Source organism: Canis aureus, chromosome 21 (genome assembly GCF_053574225.1).
Source record: "Canis aureus isolate CA01 chromosome 21, VMU_Caureus_v.1.0, whole genome shotgun sequence".
Lineage (NCBI taxonomy): Eukaryota > Metazoa > Chordata > Mammalia > Carnivora > Canidae > Canis > Canis aureus.
In genome coordinates, this window is record NC_135631.1 from 40,115,056 (window position 1) to 40,139,638 (window position 24,583).

Below are 24,583 nucleotides of genomic sequence, written 5' to 3' on the forward strand. Positions count from 1 at the left end.
TCCGTTTATTTTAAAATAAAGGTTTTCCAGCCTAAGATATATTACTACTTTCTCTTACATGTAGATAAAAGCTTAGTATTAATGGAACATTTCTAAAAAGGAAACAAGATATTCTTGCCCCCTCCCCTTCACATCCAATTAAAAAGTAGAAAGATCAAAGAAAAATTAAATGATTACTTTCCAAATTACCTATGCAATATAAATAGCTTTCTGCTCTTTTAAATAACTTTTTAAGTAAACTTATATAAATATTAAAAGTAACCCCTTATGTAAAGTACTAATTCAAGGTCAGTAGCTCATGAAAGACCTGTAATTAAGGCTTCTGACTATCCTCAAGTTCATCTAGACGCCAGACCACGACTGTTACATACACAAAACCTGAAAGAAATGTTACAAAAAAATTAAAAGACAATTACTTATTAAGCTTTTACATCTTCTATTTCTCTTCATTTTGATTTTAATGAAGTCTTACATTTTCTGCAATTAGAAAAAGAGAAAAAAGGAAACAAAAACACTCTTAAGGAAGAGTGAAAAGATAGAACTAAAAATGAATGAAGGCTTTCTGATCAGATTGAAGTTTGAATTAAGGCACAGACACCCACCTACTTAATGTTAGCTTCAAAAAGCCTATCCATATTTCCAGAATAAATTTTCAGCGGCTAGCCTACCTCACACCATTTTTATGTGGAAAAATATTAAAAGATGTGCTTTTTTAAAAAGTAAAATGCTCACTCACCAGGTATCTGAGCTCTTTCAAATCTCGGCAGACAGTGTAGAAAACTCCAAGAAGAATATTAATGTAGGCAGCATAGAAATCAGCTGAATACTCTGGAGGATGATCGTGTGACAAGATCTTTTGAAGGTTCCCTGTTCAGAGGACAAAAATGAACTTAAGGATTAACCCAGAACCCCAGTTATCTTCTAGCATTTTACAACAGAGGTATAAAATAATAAATATACAAGCCCAGCAAATATTAAAGAATAAGAAAACTGCTACAAGATTAGAAATATAACACAACTTTTGAAACTAAGGTTAAAGAATTATGAATCTAATGTTCCAAAAAGAGGTACTAAAAATTGCTTAAAACAAATATTAAACAATGACATCTAAAGAAAATCTCAAGAATCCCTGTAGGCAAATCAATATCAAGAGTGAAAATAATATATATTCTACTTATTTTCCTGCCTACAAGTAAATCAACTAAAAAAAACAAGAGTACTACACAAACTACCACCAAACTGGAAAGTGCTCTTCACTTTTTGAAAAATAAAAAGAATTCATAAGTTTTTATGAAAATCATCATCGTTACTTTATCATTCCCCCTTTTATAAATCACGTTTTCGGGGCAGCCCAGGTGGCGCAGCGGTTTAGGGGGCTGCCTGCAGCCCGGGATGTGATCCTGGAGACCCGGGATCGAGTCCTACGTCGGGCTCCCTGCATGGAGCCTGCTTCTCTCTCTGCCTCTCTCTCTCTCTCTCTCTCTCTGTCTCTATGATTGAATGAATAAATAAATTTAAAAAAAATTTTTTTAAATCAATCATTCATGTTTTCTGCCTAAAGCTTTGGTATCTTTATTTCTCTTCTATCTTAAACTCTTTATATAATATCATTGGTTTAGAACCCTAAACTTTCTTTTATCCTGCTGGAAATATATTGTAGAAGCACAGTTAAAATTAAAAGAGAAACAACCACCCATTATTCAAAATTTCCCAGGTATAGTATATGAAATCAGTCATTCATTCCTTATTATAATTCCCTCTGAGTCCTTGGTGCAATGAATGGTGTCTTTAGACTCCTTGGTTAGGAGTTCTTTGACTATGACTAATACTTTAAACCTTTTTTTTTTAATTTTTATTTATTTATGATAGTCACAGAGAGAGAGAGAGAGAGAGAGAGAGAGAGAGGCAGAGACACAGGCAGAGGGAGAAGCAGGCTCCATGCACTGGGAGCCCGACGTGGGATTCGATCCCGGGTCTCCAGGATCCCATCCTGGGCCAAAGGCAGGCGCCAAACCGCTGCGCCACCCAGGGATTCCCTATGACTAATACTTTAAACCTCTTTCCACAGGTTCAGGATTTTTGTAATACTTAACAAGTAAAAAGTCTTAGAAGATTTCTGATCAAGTCAATTTCCTTTTAACTAGGGTTCCCTTTAGGTGAGTATTTTTACCATAGACACTATGCTATTTACCATCAGCCCTTGACTCTATCACTCTCTTGTTCCTTACATCAATTAGATATAGGTGCAAGATCAAACAATATATATGGCCTATCACTGGATACATATAAACTTATAGCTATATTAAGGGGCTCTTTTAGATAGGGCTGCTGCTGAAGGGAAAACAACAAAAAAACAAAACAAAAAAAAACATAGAACAACATTTCAAAGCCTAGCCACATCCTTGGAATATTACCCTGCAGGGATTCTAGATGGGAGACTCTTATTAGATCTGCATTTTTAAAATAATGACCACTGAAAAAAAAAATACACAAAGTCCAAAACTTAACTTTGAAGTCTATGTATTTTTTACATTCTAATAAGACATTTTAAATTTATTGTTACTAAGCTTTTTAAAACTATGCATGGGAAAATACTGGATACCTGAAAGTTTCTAAAAGGTGCCTTAAAACTTGGAGATAGAAGGGATAAATGGTTGGTCAGATGAACATACGTAGGCGAAAAAAGTGCTCTACAAATGCATGGGTGCAGAAATCTGGAAAACAGTCTCCAGCTGAGACTGCACTCCTAACATCCTCCTGTACATCTCTATCTAGATAACCCTTATTGGTGACTCTAAGTGCTTCACGTGAAAGTTGATTAGGTGCTACCACTGGCCCAATCCTGATGAAAGTGTTGTAAGAGTTAGCTCATTGTGTGGCTATAAAAATAAACCAGCTGCTTAGTTAGACTACAGGCAAAATTGCAGAGTACAACCGTACATTATAGAAACTCTAATTATCTGGGACTGTTCAAACTTACGGAAAAATGCTATCTCTAATAGGAAGCCAAAAATAGTGCACTAGCAGGTAGTAAAAGGGAAGGAGAAACCATCTGATTGGTCTCCTGTTGTCTTAAAATTACACTATCAAAGAACAGCTTTACACACAAAGAACAATCATTTCTAACTTGAAGAGGAACTTCAGCTTCTAGTCATGAAAAAGTAAGAAGCTCCAGAAATACTCTCCTGTAATAAACTAAAAACTGGACAAAATACAGAAAAACACTATTTTCAGACTTCAAACAACAGGCAATAAAGGACTGTGATATCTGAGAAAAAGGAAACAAATGAGCCATCAGCCAGGCTTTCTAATAAGAGGTAACTGTAATTTTAGAACTACGGTACAGGAAAGTTCCAAGGAATCATTAATCCCAATAAGTTGAGAAGATACAGATCAGAGTAGAGGGAGCTATTTAAGGCAGTTAGAATGTGCAGGGTAGAGTATAAGAGAGAAAGAGCTATGGAAAGAAAGAGCTCCAGAAATCTACATAGGGATCCCCCGAGTCTTGTCTGAATACCAATCTGTATATGCACAGAGTAAAACCCCACAGGCCAAGTAAGAACAATTTCTGGGGTTAAACAATTAGTGGAAAGGTGTCAATCAAACAATTATCAGAGCTCATGCAGAACTATAAATCATTCATACTGCCACCAGTCAGAATGAATGCACAAAATATTGTAGAACCAAGTAGAGATCTCAAAAGGGCTATGTCTTAGAAGGAAGGCTTAAATTACCCCTGGAATAAAGATTACTCCAGCACATCCCTTCAAAAAGACTTAAGAACTGCCCTAAAAGAATCAGATATATCTTTAAGAAATTTAAGTGCTACCTAGAAAAATGTCCTGCATATAACAACAAAAACCACAGTATCTATTATTCAATAAAAAATTATAAAAGAGTTGCAGAAGGAGAGGTGGGGTTGGGGGATAGGGTAACTGAGTGATAGGCATTAAGGAGGGCATGTCATGAGATGAGCACTGGGTGTTACACTATAAGTTGACCAATTGAATTTAAATTAAAAAAAAGAAAAAATAAAAAGAAATTACTAAATACACAAAGTAACATAATGAATACCAATAACAGATAAAAATTACTCAACAGAAACAAACCCAAAATGAAAGAGGTCATGGAATCAATAGATAAGGATATTAAAACAACTTATTATAAACATGCTCAAAATCTCAAAAATACAAAGGAAAACAAAAGTACAAGATCTATAATGAAAAATTCCACTGGATGGGATTAAGTACAGAATAGACACTTGTAGAAAAAAAAGTAACTTAAAGACAGAAAAAAACTATCCTTGATAAAACAGAGAGAAGAAAGATTTAATAAAATTTAAGTAAGTAAACAGATTCAGTGAAACAATATCAAGTGGTCTAACACACATGTAATGCAGTCCCAGGAACAGGAAAGGAAAGGGGGCACAGGTAACAAAGATAAGGTATTTGAAGAAATAAGGGCTGAAAATTTTCCAAAGTCGATGAAACTATACAATTCATATTTCCAAGAAGTTCAAGCAAGATAAACAATAAAAGATTTTTTATTTCTTTCAAGTCCAAATAATTTAATATGGCGTTTATAATAGGGCACCTGGGTGGCTCAGACAGTTAAGTGTTCAACTCTTGATTTTGGCTCAGGTCATGATCTCAGGGTGGTGAGATCAAGTCAAGCTCTATGCTCAGCGCATAGTCTGCTTGAGAGTCTCTCCCTCCCTTTCCCTTTGCTCTCCTCCTGCTCATGCTCTCCTTCTCTCTCTCTCAAATAAATAAAATCTTTTGAAAAAATACAGGGTTTATAATAAATGTAGAAGTAAAACACAGGACAATAGACAAAGGTTGTGAGATAGGAAGCTACGTCACTGATATTTTCAGAGTGCTTATTGGAGTATAATATATCCTGAATGATACAATACTAAACCAAACCAAAAAGCTGATGAAGTACATTATAATTCACCAGAAGGAAAAAAAAAAAAAAAAAAAGCCTTACCAAAAGATGAGTAGTCTGTATGTGGTAGAGGTCAGAAACAAGAATTCCAAACTGGGCCCCTAGTATTCACTGCTGAGAGAGGGCATTCTGAACATCAAATATCATATTCTTACAGATGGTATGTGATTCAAGTTATGATTGGATGACATAGCCACTAAGATTATCCCTTTGCTCTGGTTCCATGCTTACTCTAACTACAATTTGGTTTATCAATTAATGTTTCCTTTTTGAATGCCTTTCTGTGTGATTACAGTGTTTTGCTTTAAAAAAAAAAAATCTTGGCATACAGAAGGACCTAAATTAAATCATCAGATTATCAGATTAAATGTGACTCCATTATTATACTTCAAAATCTAGTAAGCTATACTCTCTGAAATTGGCAAGATCGCTTTATTTAACTATGTCCCCAAATTCTCTCCATCTATGATGCTTTGTATCTTTACTTTCTAAAATTTTCAATCATATTCTACAATTATGCCATGCTTTAATACTTCACTAAGATGTAGAAAATCAGCTTTTAAAAAATAATTTTCTTAAATTCGAAATAGTTTTCCAGTACTTACACCCTGAAAGGGTCATGAAAAAAGTTAACTTTGAACAGTAATGACACAGATACAAAGGAATATTTTAAACGAATTCCTTTGATTTATTCCTTTTCTTCTTACCCCTTTCTTTTACAATTTTTATGGAAGAGAAACTATTGAAAATAAGGGCTCCCTTCATCTATTTTGGGTTCCTTTCTTCTATTTCAGTTAATTAGCTAAAGGAATGTGTCATTTGATTGCTGTTTGGGTGTAAATAGGCAAAAATGTGTTTATCTTAACAATGAATGTTCACAGCTGATTAGTTCAGAGGGCTAGTGTTAATGAGGCCAAGGTCAAGAAATGCTATTTTTTAATAGCCTTGTAACCACTTTAAGCTTCGCATTTATAAACTCTGAATCAGAAGTGTCCTATTTGTATAGGGACAACACAATACTAATCTACAAAACTATTCAGCAACACAAAAAGCTACAGTGTTCTTCCAAAGACAAAAATAATCAAGATCTATGAAATTTAAGATTAAATACTAACGAAAAAGAAATAAGAAACACAACTGGCAGCTGGTATTATAAGAGGAACACTAACGAAAAATAAAATGAGATTTACAAAGTTAAAAGACACATTTCACATAGTACTTAACCCAAATACATGGTAAATAAAGATTTCTATACAATTTAAATGTGCTCTGCCAACCTAGTCTAACTTTTACTTACACAGATGTTACCATCATAATATATGCATCTTACCAGTATGGTAATCAGTATGATTAAAAAATGTGATAATACACCATTATTAGCACAAATATGTGAGGAACACACTCAAAAAATTTTAGTAACTGTATGAGAATAACCCCTCACAGTTCCAAAATAAAACCTCTCTAAGTGCAGATCTATAACATTTTGAGTTTGGCATCACACCTGAACAGATTAAGATATCAAAGAATTGCATTTGAATATGCTAGCTTAATCTTTCAAATAACAAAAACTCTTCTGGTGAATATCATCTATCAAAATGAAGTTTTAAAATTTACCTATGCTATAATCAGGGAAATACAAGACAAATGGCTCAAAGCACCCAGTATTTGGACGAAACTTCTCCCAAACAATTTCACTGAGAAACAGAACAGTCACATTTCTGTCAGTCTGTAAAAGAAAGAGAAATAAAAGTAACTTTGCATTTGAAAATCTTAATCAGAATAGCAATTCCATTTGAATTTTTCTTTCAAATAAATCCAGCAAAGTTACAAGGTGTAACAAATTATTTGCATATTAATAAGCCTTATTTATAAAACCTAATCAAGGAGCTCATCCACTTGCAAATTTTCATACCTAATTACTTAGAATTTCCATAGAACTTTTAGGTTAATTGACATTTCAGTTACCCATGAAAGCTAGGACAGTCACACAAGGGTTTGCTTTATAGGAATGACAAGGTCTTTTTATGGGAATTTTCAAAGAAATCATTAGCTTTCAATTAATAAAAAGGTGTGGAATATATCTATCTCATCATTAAGATACCTACAGAAACCCAAAGAGGAAATAAGAGTTAAAGGAAAATAGATATGCCATACTTAAAACCATATATTGAGAAATTTTAAGGGTTTTTTTAAAAGGCTATTTTCATACAAACTACTGAGCAAAACATGTTGAATATACATTAAAAACATTAAACATACACACAAAACACCACTGTTAAGTGAACAGTCATCTTCTGAAGTATATTTAGAAAGTATTATCAGTATACCAAAAGGAAGGGTAAGAAAACAAGCTCAATATGTATACTATCCTACAGAGTGGCCACAAATGGCCTATGCATGCCAGTTAAGAATTTATCTATGGACATGCCTCTGTATTTTCAACACAAGTTTTTATTTTTCTCCATATTCTTTTTGACATCTCCTAAGGTGACAGAGCAGACATGATTAACTGTTTTGTTCTATAACTATTCTTAGGATCCAAACACTCAAATTATACCATACTTTGACGGTGATCTGCTGTTTATTGATTCCTAACTTATATGTAATCTTATGCTCCAATTTTCATTACTTAGAAAATCAGTTTTTTGGCTAACAAAGATAGTTGAGTTCAATAAATTAATAATTCCACAAAAATCTAGCTTCTTTATGAAAAAAAGGAAAAGATTTTTACTTTCAAATGCTTTTTATCTTCTTGAATTAATTTCTATAGGGGTAAAAAAGTATGCTCCAAATACAATCTTGATTACAAAGCATGGAGTTATTTTGCTTTAAAAAATGATTATCTAAAAAAAAAAAAAGATTATCTAAAAGCATTTGAGGGATGCCTGGGTGGCTCAGTGGTTGAGCATCTGCCTTCAGTTGGGGCATGATTCCAGGGTCACAGGACTGAGTCCCCCATCAGGTTCCCCAAGGGAGCCTGCTTCTCCCTCTGCCTGTGTCTCCTGTGAATAAATAAAATCTTAAAAAAAGAAAAAAGCATTTGATAAAATCAGTTCAAAAATAGGTCTAAAAAAATAGAAGATATTTATCTAAGGATTTTAAGTTGGTAATATTCACATCTGTTAAAGTACATTCAATATACAATGATATCTATCATAACTCAAACTTCATTTTATTCAAATAAATATTTAATATAAAAAACATAAAATGCTGGGGCACCTGGGTGGCTCAGCCAGTTAAGCATCTGACTTTGGCTCAGGTCATGATCTCAGGGTCCTGCGATTGAGTCCCACCTTGGGAGCCTCTCATTGGGCTCCACACTCAGTGGGAAGTCTGCTTCTCTCTTCTCCTCTGCCCTTCCCTCCGCTCGTGTGCACACATGTGCTTTCTCTAACTAAATAAAATCTTAAAAGAAAAAAAAAATCATGATATGTCTTTACTTGACTTCTCCTAAATGAAATACACTTTTTAAAATCAAGCATGTAAAAAAATAAATAAATAAAATAAAATAAAATCAAGCATGTTTCTTTTTTCTGGTAGAGTTTAGGTTACTATAAATCTTCATTTTCTTCAGTTTCCATAATTACAACTAAAAAAATATGAAAGGCCTAACTACTATGAAGGGACACAAGAGGACCACCACTAGGCATGAGGGGGGAGAAACAAGGAAAGCTATAGTGGAAGAGCAAGAGGACAGCAAGAATGTGTTCTAGACACCAGACAAGGAATCCTAGAGCAATGGGGGACAATGAATGAAGGTATGCAAAAACAAAAACACAAACACAGCACAACAAAACAATAAAAAGAGGAATGCCTGGGTCGCTCAGTAGGTTAAGTGTCTGACTGTTGGTTCTGGCTCAGGTCATGATCTTATGACTCCATGCTCAGCAGGGAGTCTGTTTCAAAAGGTTCCCTCCCTTTACCCCTACCTTCACTCAAGTGCACACCTGCTCGCGCTCGCTCTCTCGCTCTCTCTCTTCCCCTAAAATAAATGAATAAATCTAGAAAAAAGGAAATGAAGGAGGAGGCATCTACTCAAAGACAACGAGTTCCTGGTCTCAGTAGTAAAATGCCAAGAGTTGATCTAACTAGCAAAGGCTAGACTGTATGAGGAAATTTCCAGGATGGCTACGGATGGCTACCAAGAGCTACACCTGTCCCTCCTCCTTTCTTCCCATTGGGCACCCCCACCCAATACTATTACTAAAAGTGGATTTCAGGAATCAACCTTAGGCACATAATGATTTCAACAGCACTTGCAAAGCCTCTCTCAACTTCTAACGGTTTTTCAAATTTCAGTAATTATATTCAGTAACTGTTTAACTTTTCAAAAGTGGAAATGTCATAAGCTCTGTCTCTCCAAATATTAATTTTCATTATAATGTTACTTAATACTTAAACGCAGACATAAAACTAGGTAGGTATAAACTATTTATGCTCCAAGCACTTAAAGGATTATAAAACAAAAATAAACCTGTAAGTTACATACAAAACTATAAAATCAATAAAACTTAAATTAACAGTAACTAAATATGATTAACAATACTGTTTTGATCAAACTAAATATTTGCTCACTTGTGATTATGGTACAAACAGAAAACTCAAAACTTTTGAGTTTAGCATTGCCATACCATGCAACAGGTATTGGTAGACCATGAAATCTCTCCCCAGTTGTCTTTACTCAAACTTCTGCAAAACCCTTTTCTGCCATAATATTATTATTTGGTTTTGACCTGGCACATATGCACACTAAGTCCATCCCTATTCTTTTCTCATTACTCCATGACAATTAACAGTGGTATTAATACTATTTAGTGCCAGCACAATTATAAATTGTAATTCAAAGCTGGTTCTGACACTGACTGGCCATGAGATAGTAGAACTTGAGATTCTTTTCCTAGATTACTGAAAATTTAAAAATTCTTACAGAAAGTCTAAAGTCTAGGCCCCTACCATTGACTCTAGCAAACACCTACAACTTTTAAAAGAAAGCATAGTCACTTCACAATTAGAAATAGAAAGCTAAAATAATTAAAGAATAAACGTTATCAAATTGTAAGCTGTTTTTATTTTGGAAAAAATGCTCAATAAAATTCATAATAGAGAAATGAAAATATAAATTACATAAGCTTCATTTCTCACCTGTCAAATTGGCAAAACAAAAAGCTCTGACAAGACCATCTGTTGATTAGGTCACAGGGCAAAAAGACTTATACATTACTTACCAATTCTTGTAACCTAAGAAACCCAGGCAAAAGGTTTGCTTCCATATCTCTTAGATATTCTGCTTTATCTAGAACCTTATAAAAAAAAAAATGCAGTGTCAAAATCAATTTACAAAACTCTCTATAAAACATTTACATTATATACTACATAATTCAAGACTTGAATTTTCCATGTTAAAAAAACTGTAACCTATGAATTAATTTTTAACTGGTATTTACATTTGTAGAAGATATTTCAAACAAGTCAAATTAGTAAATTAAAAAACAGACTACTTACAATGTATTGGAACCCAAACTTCTGAACAGAAAATGAATCATAGCTACATTAAAAAGGTTTCTTTTATAGCTATATTATCAAACTCTAAGGCTACCTTACAAGGCATACAAGAAAAATAACTGGATGTATTTTTCTTTGGTGGATGCATTTTTGATTCCATCTAATAAAAGTTAAATTTTTGTTCAATTATAAAACCATTGGTATTATGTTATTTTAAAAGATACTTCTCTTCCACAGATATATAGTACGTATAGATATAGCACATATATTCATGGATAACACATATATAATGCATACAGATATGTAGAAAGAATGCATATATGTTTTTATGGATAATATAATAGGTGGCAAGGAACAACGTACGGGGTAAAGATGACACAAGTCTACCACATGTTAATAATAACTGAAGCTGAATGATGGGTTCATTGGAGTACATTACACTATTTATATATTTGAAATCGTGATGATAAAAAAATGTTATAAAAAAAAAAAAACTTGCTTCAAGAGGTCATCCATTAGTCCATAAAACTGAAATCAAGGTCTTCATAGCACTAAAATAATCTAATCCTGTTTCTACTTTTTGTTATGGAAATTTTAAAGTATATACAAAAACAGGGAGATCAGTAACTCCCACATATATTTCATCCAACCCCAACTAACATCAACATATGGTCAATCTTGTTTCTTCTATACATCTCCACTCTTCTCCTCCACCATCTCTCTGGATTATATTAAAACAAATCCCAGACATACCACTCCATCTGTAAGTTTGTCAGTATGTAGCTCTAAGAGATGAAAACCTTCTATTTTTTTAAAACATAACCACAGTATCATTATCATTCCTTAAAAATGTATTGTTTCTTAATGTCATGTAATAACCAATAATCAAATTTTCCCACTTGTCCCACAAAAGTCTCCTTAGAGTTCACTTGCTTGATTCAAGATCCAAAAAAATTGGTATTTTACATCTTATCATATTTGATTTGTCATCTAGTCAATTTTAAATTATAACATTTCCTCTGACCCTTCCTGTTTTACTTGTTATGTACTTATTGAAGAAAATAGGTCATCTGGCATGTAGAATTTTCCATATCCTAAATTGGCTGACTACATCTCTTTAGTACCACTTAACATGTTATTATGCCTTACTTTATGTATTACATCTTCTATCTTTCCTGTAAAATAGTCAATAAATCTAAAGGTTTGATCAGGTTCAGGTTCAAGTTTTGGGCAAAAATACTTCCAAAGAGCAAATTTCTTACTGAATCACATCAGCAGGAATAGAATACCTGGCTGTCTCTGAGATGTTAAGAATGATGCAGAGGTTCAAGTATCAGTCTCATCCATTCATTATAAGGTTCCCCAGCAGCCTTTCACCAAATGATTTCTGCATCAATTGATGATCATTGCCTTACCCAGAATTTTGTTAGGTATTGCAAAACTATAATTTTCTATGATTCTTTCTGCATTATTGAAGGACATTCTTCTACAAAGAACTTGCCCTTATCTGCTATTTAGTTACTCAGAAATAAAGCTCACACAGGACAGAAGGGATAAATGCTTGGTTCTTTTATCTATCAATTTTCAGAGTAAGTTTATGCCTCTATTAGTTTTCTGTGGTGGTTGTAACACATTACCACACAAACTCGGTAGCTTAAAATAGACTAAAAGTTTATTCCCTCACAGTTCTGCAAGTCTTAAGTCTGAAATCAGCTTCACAGAGCCAAAACCAAAGTGTCTGCAGGGCCACACTTCCTCCAGCATCTCTAAGGTAGAATCCATTCTTTGTCTCTTCTAGATCTGGTGGCTGCCAGTATGCTTTGGCTTGTGGCTGCACCACTGCATAACCAAGGCAAGCATTTCACATTTCTCTTACTCTGCTTCCATTATCTGGCCTCCCCCTGGGTGTGTGTGGTTTAGTGAAGGCCTCCCTTGACCTCTCTCCTACAGAAACATTTGTGATTGCATTTTGGGATCACCCCGATAAACCTGGTAAATCTCCCCATCTCTAGAACCTTAACTTCATCATATTTGCAAAGACCCTCTTTCCAAATGAATTATTTACAGGTTCCAGGGATTAGGACCGGATATTCTCGGAGGCCATTATTCAGCCTACTGCGCTGCTCTAGTAAATCAAACTCCTGTGTTAACCAATGAGTAGCTTTTTATATATCTGTTAAGTATCGTTATAAATTCATGGATTTTAACACATCTAATGTGCTTCTATCTACTAAGTTGATTTTTCTTTTTGATGGCCAAATTGTAGTATGTTTGGCCAGTAGAAGCCCCTTCAAACTGCTTTTAGGTCCTTTTTGTACTCTCAGCTTTGAGATGTAACTAACACATAATACTGCATAAGTTTAAGGCACACAACTGTTGATTTGATACACTTAGATACTACAAAATGACTTCCATGATAGCTTTGGCTAACACCTCCATCACCTCATTTCTTTTTTGTGGTGAGACCATTCAAGGTCTGTCCTACTCTCTAAGCAACATATATGTATATACAATATAGCATAGTATATGTAACACGGTATAGCATAACTATGACCACTACATGAATAGACTTATTCATCTTATAACTAGAAGCTTGTACTCTTTGACCAACATCTTGCCATTTCCTTATCCCATAACCCCTAGTAACCAATCATTTTACTTTGTTTCTATGAGTTTGGCTTTTTATATTCCATATATAATTGTCTCTGCTTGATTTATTCCACTTAGCATAATGCCCTCAAGATACACCCATGTTGTCACAAATGGCAGGATTTCCTTCTCATGGCTGAATAAAATTCCATTGTATATATACACATATCTTCTTTATTCTGTTCTATTGGTCTATGTATCTATTTTTATGCCAGTACCATACTATTTTACCATAGCTTTGTGGTATAGTTTGAAAACAGGAAGTACAATGCTTCAAGCTTTTTTCTTCTTTCTCAGCAATGCCTTGGCTATTCTGTCTTTTGTGATTCCATATAAATTTTAGTATTGTTTTCTCTATTTCTGTGAAAAATGTCATTGGACTTTGATAGAGATTGCACTTAATCTATAGATGGCTTTGGGTACTACGGATATTTTAACAATATTAATTTTTCTAAAACATGAGCTTCTGTGTCTTTTTGAAATGACCCTCATTAGAGTTGATAGTTTCCTAGCTTTCTATTATAGCAAAATTCTCTGGGTTCATCTTGTACATTTTCTTCTCAGAACTGAAATAAAGAAAGCTGGGTTGTTGTTTTGTTAAACATTTACACTTTTTTTAAAATTTTTTATTTATTTATGATAGTCACACACACAAAGAGAGAGAGGCAGAGACACAGGCAGAGGGAGAAGCAGGCTCCATGCACCGGGAGCCCGACGTGGGATTCGATCCCGGGTCTCCAGGATCGCGCCCTGGGCCAAAGGCAGGTGCTGCGCCACCCAGGGATCCCTCACATTTACACTTTGTTAATAAATCTTATTGGAAATTATAATCATTTAAATTAGGAATAAAATTAAAATGCAAAGAATATATTGTTTCCCTAAGTATTCCAAATTGTTATAGGTTTTATTAATTGACAGCTTGAAACAATCTATGAGAGTAATCAACTTAAGACATCTCATTCCTAATTAGACAAAATAAAGCTAAAATTATTTACTGCTAAAAAGATATAAATTATTTTCTCCAGTATGCAATTATACAATTTCCCCATCAATCTCCATTTGAATAACTCTCTAATCCAGGACACAGATTAATTCAAATAATTGGTCCATTTTTATGCCCATTCTAATGCGAATCACAAAGCTGAAGCAATAAATTAATAGTTCATTCTTCTAATTTAGTTAACCCACTATAATTAATGATTTCATGATATTCTAATAAATGATCCTTCTTCAAAAGCAATTATCAGATAATATTCAGAGAAGTAAAAATTTTAATTCAGATCCAAACATTTATCTTAATAATTTACACAAAGGCATTCTAACAGACTTGATTTGCAAGCTGGTTTACTGACTAGAAAAACATTCTCAGCCACCTTTCTTTTTCTGTATTTCCTAAATATTGAAGCTTACCAATTCATATATTAGATAGCCGAACCATCTACAGATGTACTCTAAAATATGTTCCAAACACCTGCATACTTTCTCACACTTAGTGTTTAGTAATCTAACAAATACTTACTGAATACCTACTTTTACCCAATAGATCTGAAAAACAGAACAGCCCTACTTACTCGTCAAGGCTGTTTCCAAAATATTGATTTTCCCTCCTACCTAAAGACATTTAGCTTTGAAATTCTCCTTGTTGTCATATATACAGAGATCATTCCTCTTCATTCTTTAAATGTAACAGTTTCTTACTAACACTTCCCTATGATAGCTCCTATATTTTTTTTGGATATTTCAAAACCCACATTAATGCCCCCCTTCTGATAGGGACTCTTAATTCCTTAAATTCCTCTCCACTAGTGATCTTGTCTCCTACCTTACTTCACTGGAAGACCAACTGTATTTCTTAGATCACTGATTTTTGAGCTTTGGTCTGCGGCCCCCTGGGGTAGGAAGGGTGGTCCCTGATATCCTTTCAAAAGGATAGCAAGGTCGAAACTATTATCATAATAATACTGAAACATTATTTGCCTTTTTTCACCATGTTGATATTTGCACTGATGGTGCAAGTAATGGTGGGTTAAACTGGAGTTGCCTTAGCATAAATCAAGGTAATAATGGTGCGGTGCTGTACTAATAGTAGCTGTATTCATCACCATGCACTGCATTTTAAAAGAAATTAGACTTCTATCTTGAAGAATATGAGGGTAGATATATTTTTTCCCATTCCTTCTGCTAAGTAAAACTAAGAATCTTGAATATTATATACAAAACTGGGGCACCTGGGTGGCTCAGTGGTTGAGTGTCTGCCTTTGGCTCAGGTCATGATCCCAGGGTCCTGGGATCAAGTCCTGCATTAGGCGCCCTGGAGGGAGCCTGCTTCTCCCTCTGCCTATGTCTCTGCCTCTCTCTGTGCATCTCTCATAAATAAATAAAATAAAATCTTTAAAAACAAACCAAACAAAACAGAGCTCTGAAAGGTAGAAAGGAGACAAACCATCTAGGGACCTCAAAAGCAGAGGAATGCTCACTTCAGAGGGTATATTGTCTGAGTTGTCTTTTTGCCTCACACAACCCATATGTGGAGCTGTCAAAGACAGCAACACAGAAAGGCTGATGAGCATAAACCAAAAATGCCCCCAAAAAAACCCTTTCATAGTCAAGAGTAGGAATGGGGCAGCATAGTGAGACTTCTTTTTTTTTTTTTCCCTAAGACACTGTACTTACCCAAATTTTCTTTATACATCATTGATTTCTTCTCCGTCCCCATTTGTTTTCTCATCTCCTTATCCCATAACCAATAGATCGCCACAAGACTCAGGCACTTGGACTCACCTCTTTTCACTCACTCTCCCAGTAACCTAATAGTCTCACAGTTTTAAGAACTACTATATACTCACAACTCCCAAATCCTATCTCCACAATGGGCCTCTCTTGACGTAGGACTCCAGTCTCCAAGTGCCAACTGAACATCTGTACTTTGACTTAACATGCCAAACCAAACTCCTGATCACTCTTTTCCTGCCCAACAAGACCCTAACTGCTATAGTTTTCTCCACTATCATGACAACTATATACTTTAAGTGCACAGAAACTTCTGAGCCACCCTTAACTTTGTTCTTTCCTCCTCTGTAGTCCTTCTATCAGAAAACTCTGTCAAAATATATTGAGACCACTTCTTAGCACATCTACTGCTACCACCCTGGCCTAAGCCAATGTGATGTTTTGCCCAGATTGTTATAAATTCCTCAGAACTAGTTGTATTAGTTTCCTACAGCTGCCATAACAAAGTACCACAAACAGGGTGACTTAAACAACAGAAATTTATTATCTCACAGTTCCAGAAGCTAGAAGTCCAAGATCAAGGTGTTGGTAGGGCCATGCTTCCTCCAAACATGCTAGAGAAGGGTCTGTTCCAAGTCTCCCTCCTGGTTTCTAGTAGTCCCTTGGCTTGCAGCAGCTTAACTCCAACCTTTACATGGCATCCTCCCTGTGTGCATGTGAATCTCCAAATTTCCTCTTTTTAGAAGGACATCAGTCATATTAAATTAGGGGTCCAAACTACTCGAAGTATAACTTCATCTTAATAATTAGAACTGCAATGATTCCATTTCCAAATAAGGTCATTCTGAGGTTTTAGGGGTTAGAGCTTCAACATATGCATTCTTGGACGAAACAATTCAACCTGTAACACTAGTCTGCATACTTCTATTCTTCTACCCTTCATTTCATTCTCAACATTACTTCTCCCCCACACTTAACTAATCCAGCCACAATGGCTTCCTTGGTATTCTCTGAATTCACAAAGCAGAGTCCAGTCTCCTTTGCAGTCTTATGTAAGTCTCTTTACCTGGAATACTCTTTTCCACATATTTTCATGGCTTGCTCCTAACTTCCTTCCTTGTTCCTCAGGTTTTAGTACAGTTATCATCTCGGTGAGTTCTCTGTCTTCCCTTTTTAGAAAAATAACTATTCTCCCCTACCCAATTAATTTACTCTGTTAACATATTGTGTCTGACATGCTACATATTAACTTGCTATTTATCTACCTTCCTTAACTACACTATAAACTGCAGGAAGGCAGAGACTAATTTTGTTCCCTGTTCTATCTCCAGTATCTAAAATAGTACCTGGCATCTATAAGGTGCTCAATAGTTATTTGCTGGATAAATAAATGAAACTAAAATGTGGAAGGAACAGTTTTATACATTTCAGGAGATGCAAGAATGCCTAAGATTTGGTCCTTTTAGTGTTACAACTTAGCTGCTATAATAAGGCATTATATTAAAATTTAATTCCAATTCTAAAGATAATCATTTTTTTAAAAGGACTACAGTATTATTTAAAAATCCACTAAAGGGCAGCCCCAGTGGCGCAGCGGTTTAGTGCCGCCTGCAGCCCAGGGTGTGATCCTGGAGATCCAGGATCAAGTCCCACGTCAGGCTTCCTGCATGGAGCCTGCTTCTGCCTCTGCCTGTGTCTCTGCCTCTCTCTGAATGAATAAATAAATAAATTAAAAAAAAAAAATCCACTAAAATAAAACACCTTACACATTCTCAGTTGTCTGTTAATCATTTTCATATTGATATAACAACTACGATTCAGACTGTAGCCACCCCAAAATCAAATGATTCATTTTTCCCCATAAACCTATTCCACACACAATTAAATATTTTGACATTCAAGGTCTCTTCCATTTACTCCTTTCTGCATCTTCCACCCAGGTCTAGTCCAGGTCCACCATTCTTTCAGACTGTCTGTCACAGCCACCCCTCAATCCATCTACTTAACATGCTTTGCAAAGTAATCTTCCCAAAACACATGTTGCTCTAAAATGTTCACTACCTCCTCACTGCCTAAATAAAATATAGCACTTTAGTAGAGTTTTCAAGATACTCCATGACCTGCCTCACCTACGTTCCTAGCTTTATTCTCGCTTCATACACTGTTACCAACTAAAACTGTACTATCTGCATTTCCTACCCTCCACTGATCTGCATACCTTTCCTTACATAATTACTACCATACGAAATTCCCCTTCTTCAGTTTCTTTCTATAATCCTTTAATCATCCTCTTAAGTCTTCAAAAGTTATCACTTCATGAAGCTGTGCCACATATGCCCGAGTCCGTACTTTGCATCTCATGGCTATCACTTATCACACTCCGCAGTCACATGTAGTATGTGACACAACTCTTCCATTAAACTGAAGTTCCCTTTGGATAAGAAATATATCTAAAACATTTTTGTATCCCAAAAGCACCTTGCACAGTGTAATATAATAAGACTTGAAACAAATATACAGAAATTGACCTAATAGGCAGTTTTCGAATAGGTGGTAATGAAATTATATTACTCACAATATATACAGTCTGATCCTTAAGACTTTCAGCTTTGGTTACTTGTTTAAACAAGCGAACAAAATCATTAAATGTTTCACAGGTTACTTGAGTAGAACATCCATCCTCTGAAGAACAAAGATGATTCAATTTGTTTAAAATTTGTTCCAAAAGTAGCCTCGAGGTAAAGCATTCAACACAATTCACAAAGACATGTGGAAGCTGAAAACAAAAATTTAAAAAACGTGTAAACAGGAAAGAAAATCCACATATACAATAATGGCTCTGCTGGATATTGCCCACTGGTCCTTCTACTTTATACCCCACCCCGACCCCCCAACTGACTCTGTGCACCCCAGGAGGCTGACCACTACAGACTGCATCACCTAGACTCTTATTTTCTAGCTCTGCTTGGATTCAGCCAAAGAGAAGAACCTGAAGCCTGAAGGAAAGCAATAAGAAGAAACAAGATGGATATTCCCTTAACCTACCCTTTGGCCCTCAGTTCTATCATGGCTACATGATTGTACCAAAGGCCACAGCTCCAGCTGGGCAGCCCCTCATCTAAGGCTCCAGCTCTTACACTGATCTGGGAACAGCTACTTCCCATGGTCTGTTCAGATCTGGGGGAGGTAAAAGTTCTCAGTGCTTTACCATCCCTCACCGGTTCCCTTAACATTTCTTCAACCTTTGTACAACAGTATCTTCATTAAACTCACTTCAATTATTTGAGTTTGCCATTTGTTTCCTACAGAGATTCAGAGCAAACTTATACTTTAAAGAATTCTTAGAAAGAAATCCTAGTACATGTTAAAATTCTTAGCAGGAATTTCCTACTAATTATTTTAAGATAATATTCTAATAATTAACCTAGATCAAAAAGAATTTTAAGAAATTGAAACCATAGTAATCCTTCTATGAGGATTAAGCTAGCTCTTCCTTTAGAGATCAAAATGTAGTTCCAGAAGTAACAAGGAAACAAAGACTTCCTTACAAATATAGTCTGTTCTGGAAATGAAATCACAAAATCACAATCTGAGGAAGATAACTTTTGGCATGGAACACAAGTAATGGAACCTGTAACTAATTTTAGTGACATTCCATAAATCTCACCCAAGAAGGAAGCTTTTCCTTCTCTTTTCAGAGCAACAATGTAACTAAGGCTACCTTATATTCTCAGTCACAGTTTCACTAACACTTGCTGGGCTTTTTTATCCCTATTCCCTGATGAACTAGAGTCACAAGATCTCGAACGAAAACAAAAGTTAGTCAGAAATGTTTCATGTAGAAGATATTCCTTCAAAGAAAGCTAAACTGTTCTAAATAATCTCCCATATTCCTTCCATTTCTAGGAGTCTATGAGTAAAACAAAACAAAACAAAACACAATTAATGGTTACTCTTACCTCTAAAGTTTTCAACAAAGTTTGTGTTACATAGGTCTTTCCACTGGCAGTATGTCCATAAATAAAAATTGATGGAAAGCTGAAATGATGCCTCTAAGAGAGAAAGATAAGTATTAGTCTGCACATACAAAACAGAAAATTAATCATTATCAACTCTTGAGAAAGTTTTACGTGGCAAAGTAAAACATTCAATCCGAATTATTTCAACAGTGACCATACTGGATCCATGATTACACTTTGAACTTACCTGAATTGAACTCTAAGCACTTTCTCTGTTAGGAAATTAAAATTTCTGAAAAACTATTCTTTGGCATATTTAGTATACACTACATGTATGATACGATACATATAACATATATATTTATACTTGTTACTATTGTGTAGGTTTATATGTACGAATTCCTGTATTTTCAAATATATAGATTTCAGAGATTTTTCAAGGATAACTTTGATCATACTCCATTTTTAAGAATCTAATCTCACTTTAAAGAATCTAATCTCACAGGCTGCAACTTCACTATACATTTTAAAGCTCCGAAACGGTTGCCTGGGTGGCTTAGTCGGTGAAGCATCTGCCTTTAGGTCAGGTCATGATCCCAAGGTCCTGGGATCGAGCCTCGCATCGGCTTCCCTGCTCAGCTCGGAGCCTGCTTCTCCCTCTTCCGCTTGTGCTTATTGTCTTGTGCTCTCTCCACGCTCTCAATAAAAATCTTTAAAATAAATAAATCTCTGAAACAAAGAATATGTAATCACAAAGTTGGAAAGAATTTTAAGAGTCCTTTATACTTAACAGAGTATTTTTAAATTATGCATACTATATTTACCCTGGCCTGAATGTACACATTTCGTCAAATAAAACAATGATAAAATCTATGTATATTTCAAAACACTGATTCCCAAGAAACTCTTGCTATGTGTTAAGAGTCAGTTGCCTACTGAAAAGTAAAGATTGTCAAATGGACTCATTAATACTCCAAATATGTTTCATACATTTATTAGACACTCATCAATGCTGAAAACCATGATGGATTGAAGAGTACAAATATCTGTTAAAGACAAAATCTGCTCTGAAAGAGTTTATAGCCTAGTGGGATGCACTCACTTTAAAAAATAATTACAAAAAAAATGGGATGATGCAATTCCCACAAGAAAGCAGAGTAGTATCATCATGATCTACCACTGCAACAATAATCATTTACTTATTTTTATTTACATATTTACTCTATATTTACTATTATTTTTTATTAAACATTTATTACATTCTAGCCACTAAGTTACACATTTCCTCTTGCAAGACAAATTAGGGCCTAAGATTTATACAGGAGAAAATTTTCTTTTTTTTTTTTTTAAAGATTTATTTATTTATTTATGATAGACATAGAGAGAGAGAGAGAGGCAAAGACACAGGAGAAGGAGAAGCAGGCTCCATGCTGGGAGCCCGACGCAGGACTCGATCCCGGGACTCCAGGATCGTGCCCTGGCCAAAGGCAGGTGCCAAACCGCTGAGCCACCCAGGGATCCCCTACAGGAGAAAATTTTCTAATAGCATGTGCCAAAGCAGTCCCAAAAGAGACTTAAGATGGATCTTTAAGTATATGAATCCTTTATGTTAATACCTAACAATGCTGTAAATCAACTGGCTCAAAAATGCTATCCCAAGAATTAAATGTATGCTTGTTGAGCATCTGTTATCCAAATACTATAGTTCACCTTTAAAGAGAAGGTCAAGACATACTGCAGGAAGTTTTTCCAAGCTACACTAAACACTCCTTTTCTGAAATCCTGAAATTAGTCTGCATCCACTGTTTGTTGCTTAGTGATATTCCATCTTACAACATTACCTAGAATCGTATTGAACTCTTGCCTGTTACTCAATCTTTCACCCTCCTAAATCTCCTTAACAAACTGTAATTAGCCAGTATCTGGAAGGTGCCTAACACAGAGAAGATGCTCAGTAAATATCTGTTGAGCAAATAAATGAATCTGCTTAGAAATAAGAACTGGGTTTTTTTGTTTGTTTGTTTGTTTTTTTAAAGTTTTTGCATCTCCAACATGCACCACACCTTGATGAAAAGCGATGATAATGACTGTTAAACGTGAACTGCTGTAAAAGCAAAGGTCGGGACCCTTTATGTTATCAACACTAAACCAATACTAGTCATCTCTATTTGACAATATGCTTTTCCTGGAGGACGGCTCTCAGAGTTACCTAGTTTTATCATCTCCAAGGAAGGAATGCATAGACTGTAACCAAGAAAATATTTCTGCGATGGTATGGATGGCTCTATCTGGAAGCATTAAAACTAGAACACTAGAGATGCAGTCCTTATCCTCTTATTTCCCTAAGCATTGTGCGCTTTTGGAAGAAGGGTGGTACTTTTTCTTTCACTACTTCACAGACTCAGACTCCCATCCAACATTTTTTTGCTGGATTCAAGTGCTTTAAGTAGTTAAGAAAGCAAACCAAAAGATGGGTGGGGAGGAGGGCGGAGTATGAGCCTAAACCATCAGTTATTCCACTCACACATAAAACCCAAGTCTGACGAACTTATTAACTCCATGTCTAAGGAATGAGGCTGAAGCAAAAGACTCCTCAAAGGCCACCAGAATATAATCAAAAAGAGATGTTTTGAATTGGTGAATGCTACCTCCTAAGGAAAGGACTCCCTAAGCTGTGCTCATTCAAACACACTTCATCTCTTCTCCCGGGCTCCCCCTGAACTGCTGGTCAAGGATTCTAGTCGGCGGGGGCGGGGGCGCCCGGGAGGCTCACTGGCAGAGCATCCACCCTCAGCCCTCAGCTCGGGTCGTGATCTGGGTCCTGGGATGGCGCCCGCTTCTCCCTCTGCCCGTGTCTCTGCCTCTCTCTGTGTCTCCTATGAAGAGATACATAAAATCTTGGGAAAAAAAAAAAAGAGAGAGAGAGAGAGTTCTAGACAAGATCTCTGCAAGGCTTCTGCCATTCTGGAAAAGCCGTTTTAGTCGTTAACCTGAAGCCTGCTCTGCCCCGCCCCCCGAGGCCTCAAAACCACCACCTCATCACCTAGTCCCTCAACGAAACGTGCGAGCGGACGCGTGAAGAGAACGACGACCCTGCGAACACGCCTGTTCGGAGCATCTGGCAGCGGCGACGCCGCGCTAACATCACCTCAGCAGCGTGGCGTGTGGGAACGCAGCCGGCCCGGGCCACCTTCCTGAGGGGCCGGCCGCCCCTGCTGCGCCGGGTCGGTTTGTTTTTTTTTTTTCCCCCAAAAGGGCTTCATCAGAAGTTACTTTGGGTGCGGGAGTGTGGCCGACCTACAACAACCCCTTTCTCGAGGCAAAACCACCAACCGACCGACGGAGGACCGCCCCCTCATGACACCAACACGGAGACGGAAAATTCAGAGGAGCGCGTCGCAGGATTTGGAAGAGAAAAGCCAGCCCGGCCACAGTACCTCTCCAAACAGGGCCTGCAGGGTGGACACTTGAGGCTCGCGACAAAGCACCATGTTTTCCAAGTGAGGCATCCCGGCGGGTACGGGACGGCGCCACCGCGGGGCCGCAGGACCGCGTCGCCCTCGGTCCGCGCTCCCGCCGGAAACCAGACTTACGAGGCGGTGGGCGGGGCCGGCGTGCCCGTGCGTCGGCGTGACGGCAGCGCGCACGCGCGGCGTCGCCCCGCCCTCTCCCTCCCGAGGCGGAGGAGGCGGGCTGTCGGTGACCGGGCGCCTCGGGTCGCGCTTTTCGCCGCCCGAAGGCCGGGAGACCAGGCGGGGGTGCCGTCGCCGACCGAAGAACGGCTGGCCGGAGCCCCTGGGTTCGATTTTCTTGCCTGCGGAAACTTGAGGTCCCAGGAGCTTTCATCGTGGAGCACCACCGAGGAAGTCGAGGCCGGCGAGCGGCTGAGACCCTCTCCTTACGGGGCCTGCAAGGCCGGCTGAGAAAACCCGTCGTCTGGATGGCCGCCACGAGGGTGTGGCAGTCAGGGCTCCCCGGTGCCGAGGAGGAGCTGAATCCCTGGTCTCCGCGCAAGCCTACGTGCACGTCCGGGAATGCCTCTCCCTCCAAAGCGATGAAGTTCTAAGGGGAAGGTGTTGGCCGGGCGCCGGGGATGACAGTAATGCTGCCCTTAGCGTAAGGCCTTCTGTGGATTTATTCGAGGAACACCTGCTAGGAAGAAACCAGGCCCTGGAAGATTCTGTGAAACAGATACAGAAGTAGGGGATGCCTGGGTGGCTCCGCCGTTGAGCGCCGCCTGCAGCCCGGGGCGTGATCCTGGGGACCCGGGATCGAGTCCCGCGTGGGGCTCCCTGCATGGAGCCTGCTTCTCCCTCTGCCTGTGTCTCTGCCTCTCTCTCTCTCTCTCTCATGAATAAATAAATAAAATCTTTAAAAAAAAAAAAACAGACCCTGGAAGATTGTGTAAAAAAGATACAGAAGTAAAGAGAAATGTGTGTGAAAAGAGAAAGAACTTGGGTTCCTAAAACAAGAGCAGAGAGACCTCCGTAAAGACGTTGAACCATTCATTTTGAACCTCAACTTCCTTATCGTAAAATAAGGATAATAATAGCTGGGGTATTGCTAGGAGTAAAAGGTCATATACTTAGTGTCTGGTACATAGAATTAATTGTGCATATGATGGTCCGAATCGTGGTCTAAAGGATCTTCAGTTACTTATTCTTTGGTTTTTAACTAAATGTTTTGTTTATCAAACAAAGATGTTTTAGTCCTGAGATACGGAGTTTCAATACCATTGTGAAAGTCTAATGTACATGGTGATGTACTGGCATCCCAGGATTAGTTTAGGGACGCCT

The 24,583-nt window shown here is 37.1% G+C and overlaps 1 protein-coding gene across 4 annotated transcripts in view; it reads right to left on the bottom strand.

Annotated features, from left to right (window-relative positions):
• Positions 1–23,396, bottom strand: part of ORC5 (origin recognition complex subunit 5) — a 95,225-nt gene extending 71,829 nt beyond the window's left edge. For 3 of the 4 annotated variants that reach the window (XM_077863960.1, XM_077863958.1, XM_077863961.1), the window contains exons 1-6: positions 23,225–23,396; positions 19,788–19,880; positions 18,404–18,604; positions 10,173–10,247; positions 6,562–6,673; positions 737–867 (exon numbers count right to left, since the gene is read on the bottom strand). In XM_077863960.1, coding sequence (XP_077720086.1) covers positions 737–867; positions 6,562–6,673; positions 10,173–10,247; positions 18,404–18,604; positions 19,788–19,880; positions 23,225–23,296 — 684 coding nt within the window. In that variant the 5' untranslated portion in view covers positions 23,297–23,396. The remainder of the gene's footprint in view (positions 1–736; positions 868–6,561; positions 6,674–10,172; positions 10,248–18,403; positions 18,605–19,787; positions 19,881–23,224) is intronic. The other variant, XM_077863959.1, reaches the window with a different exon arrangement.
• Positions 23,397–24,583: the final 1,187 nt, after the last annotated feature.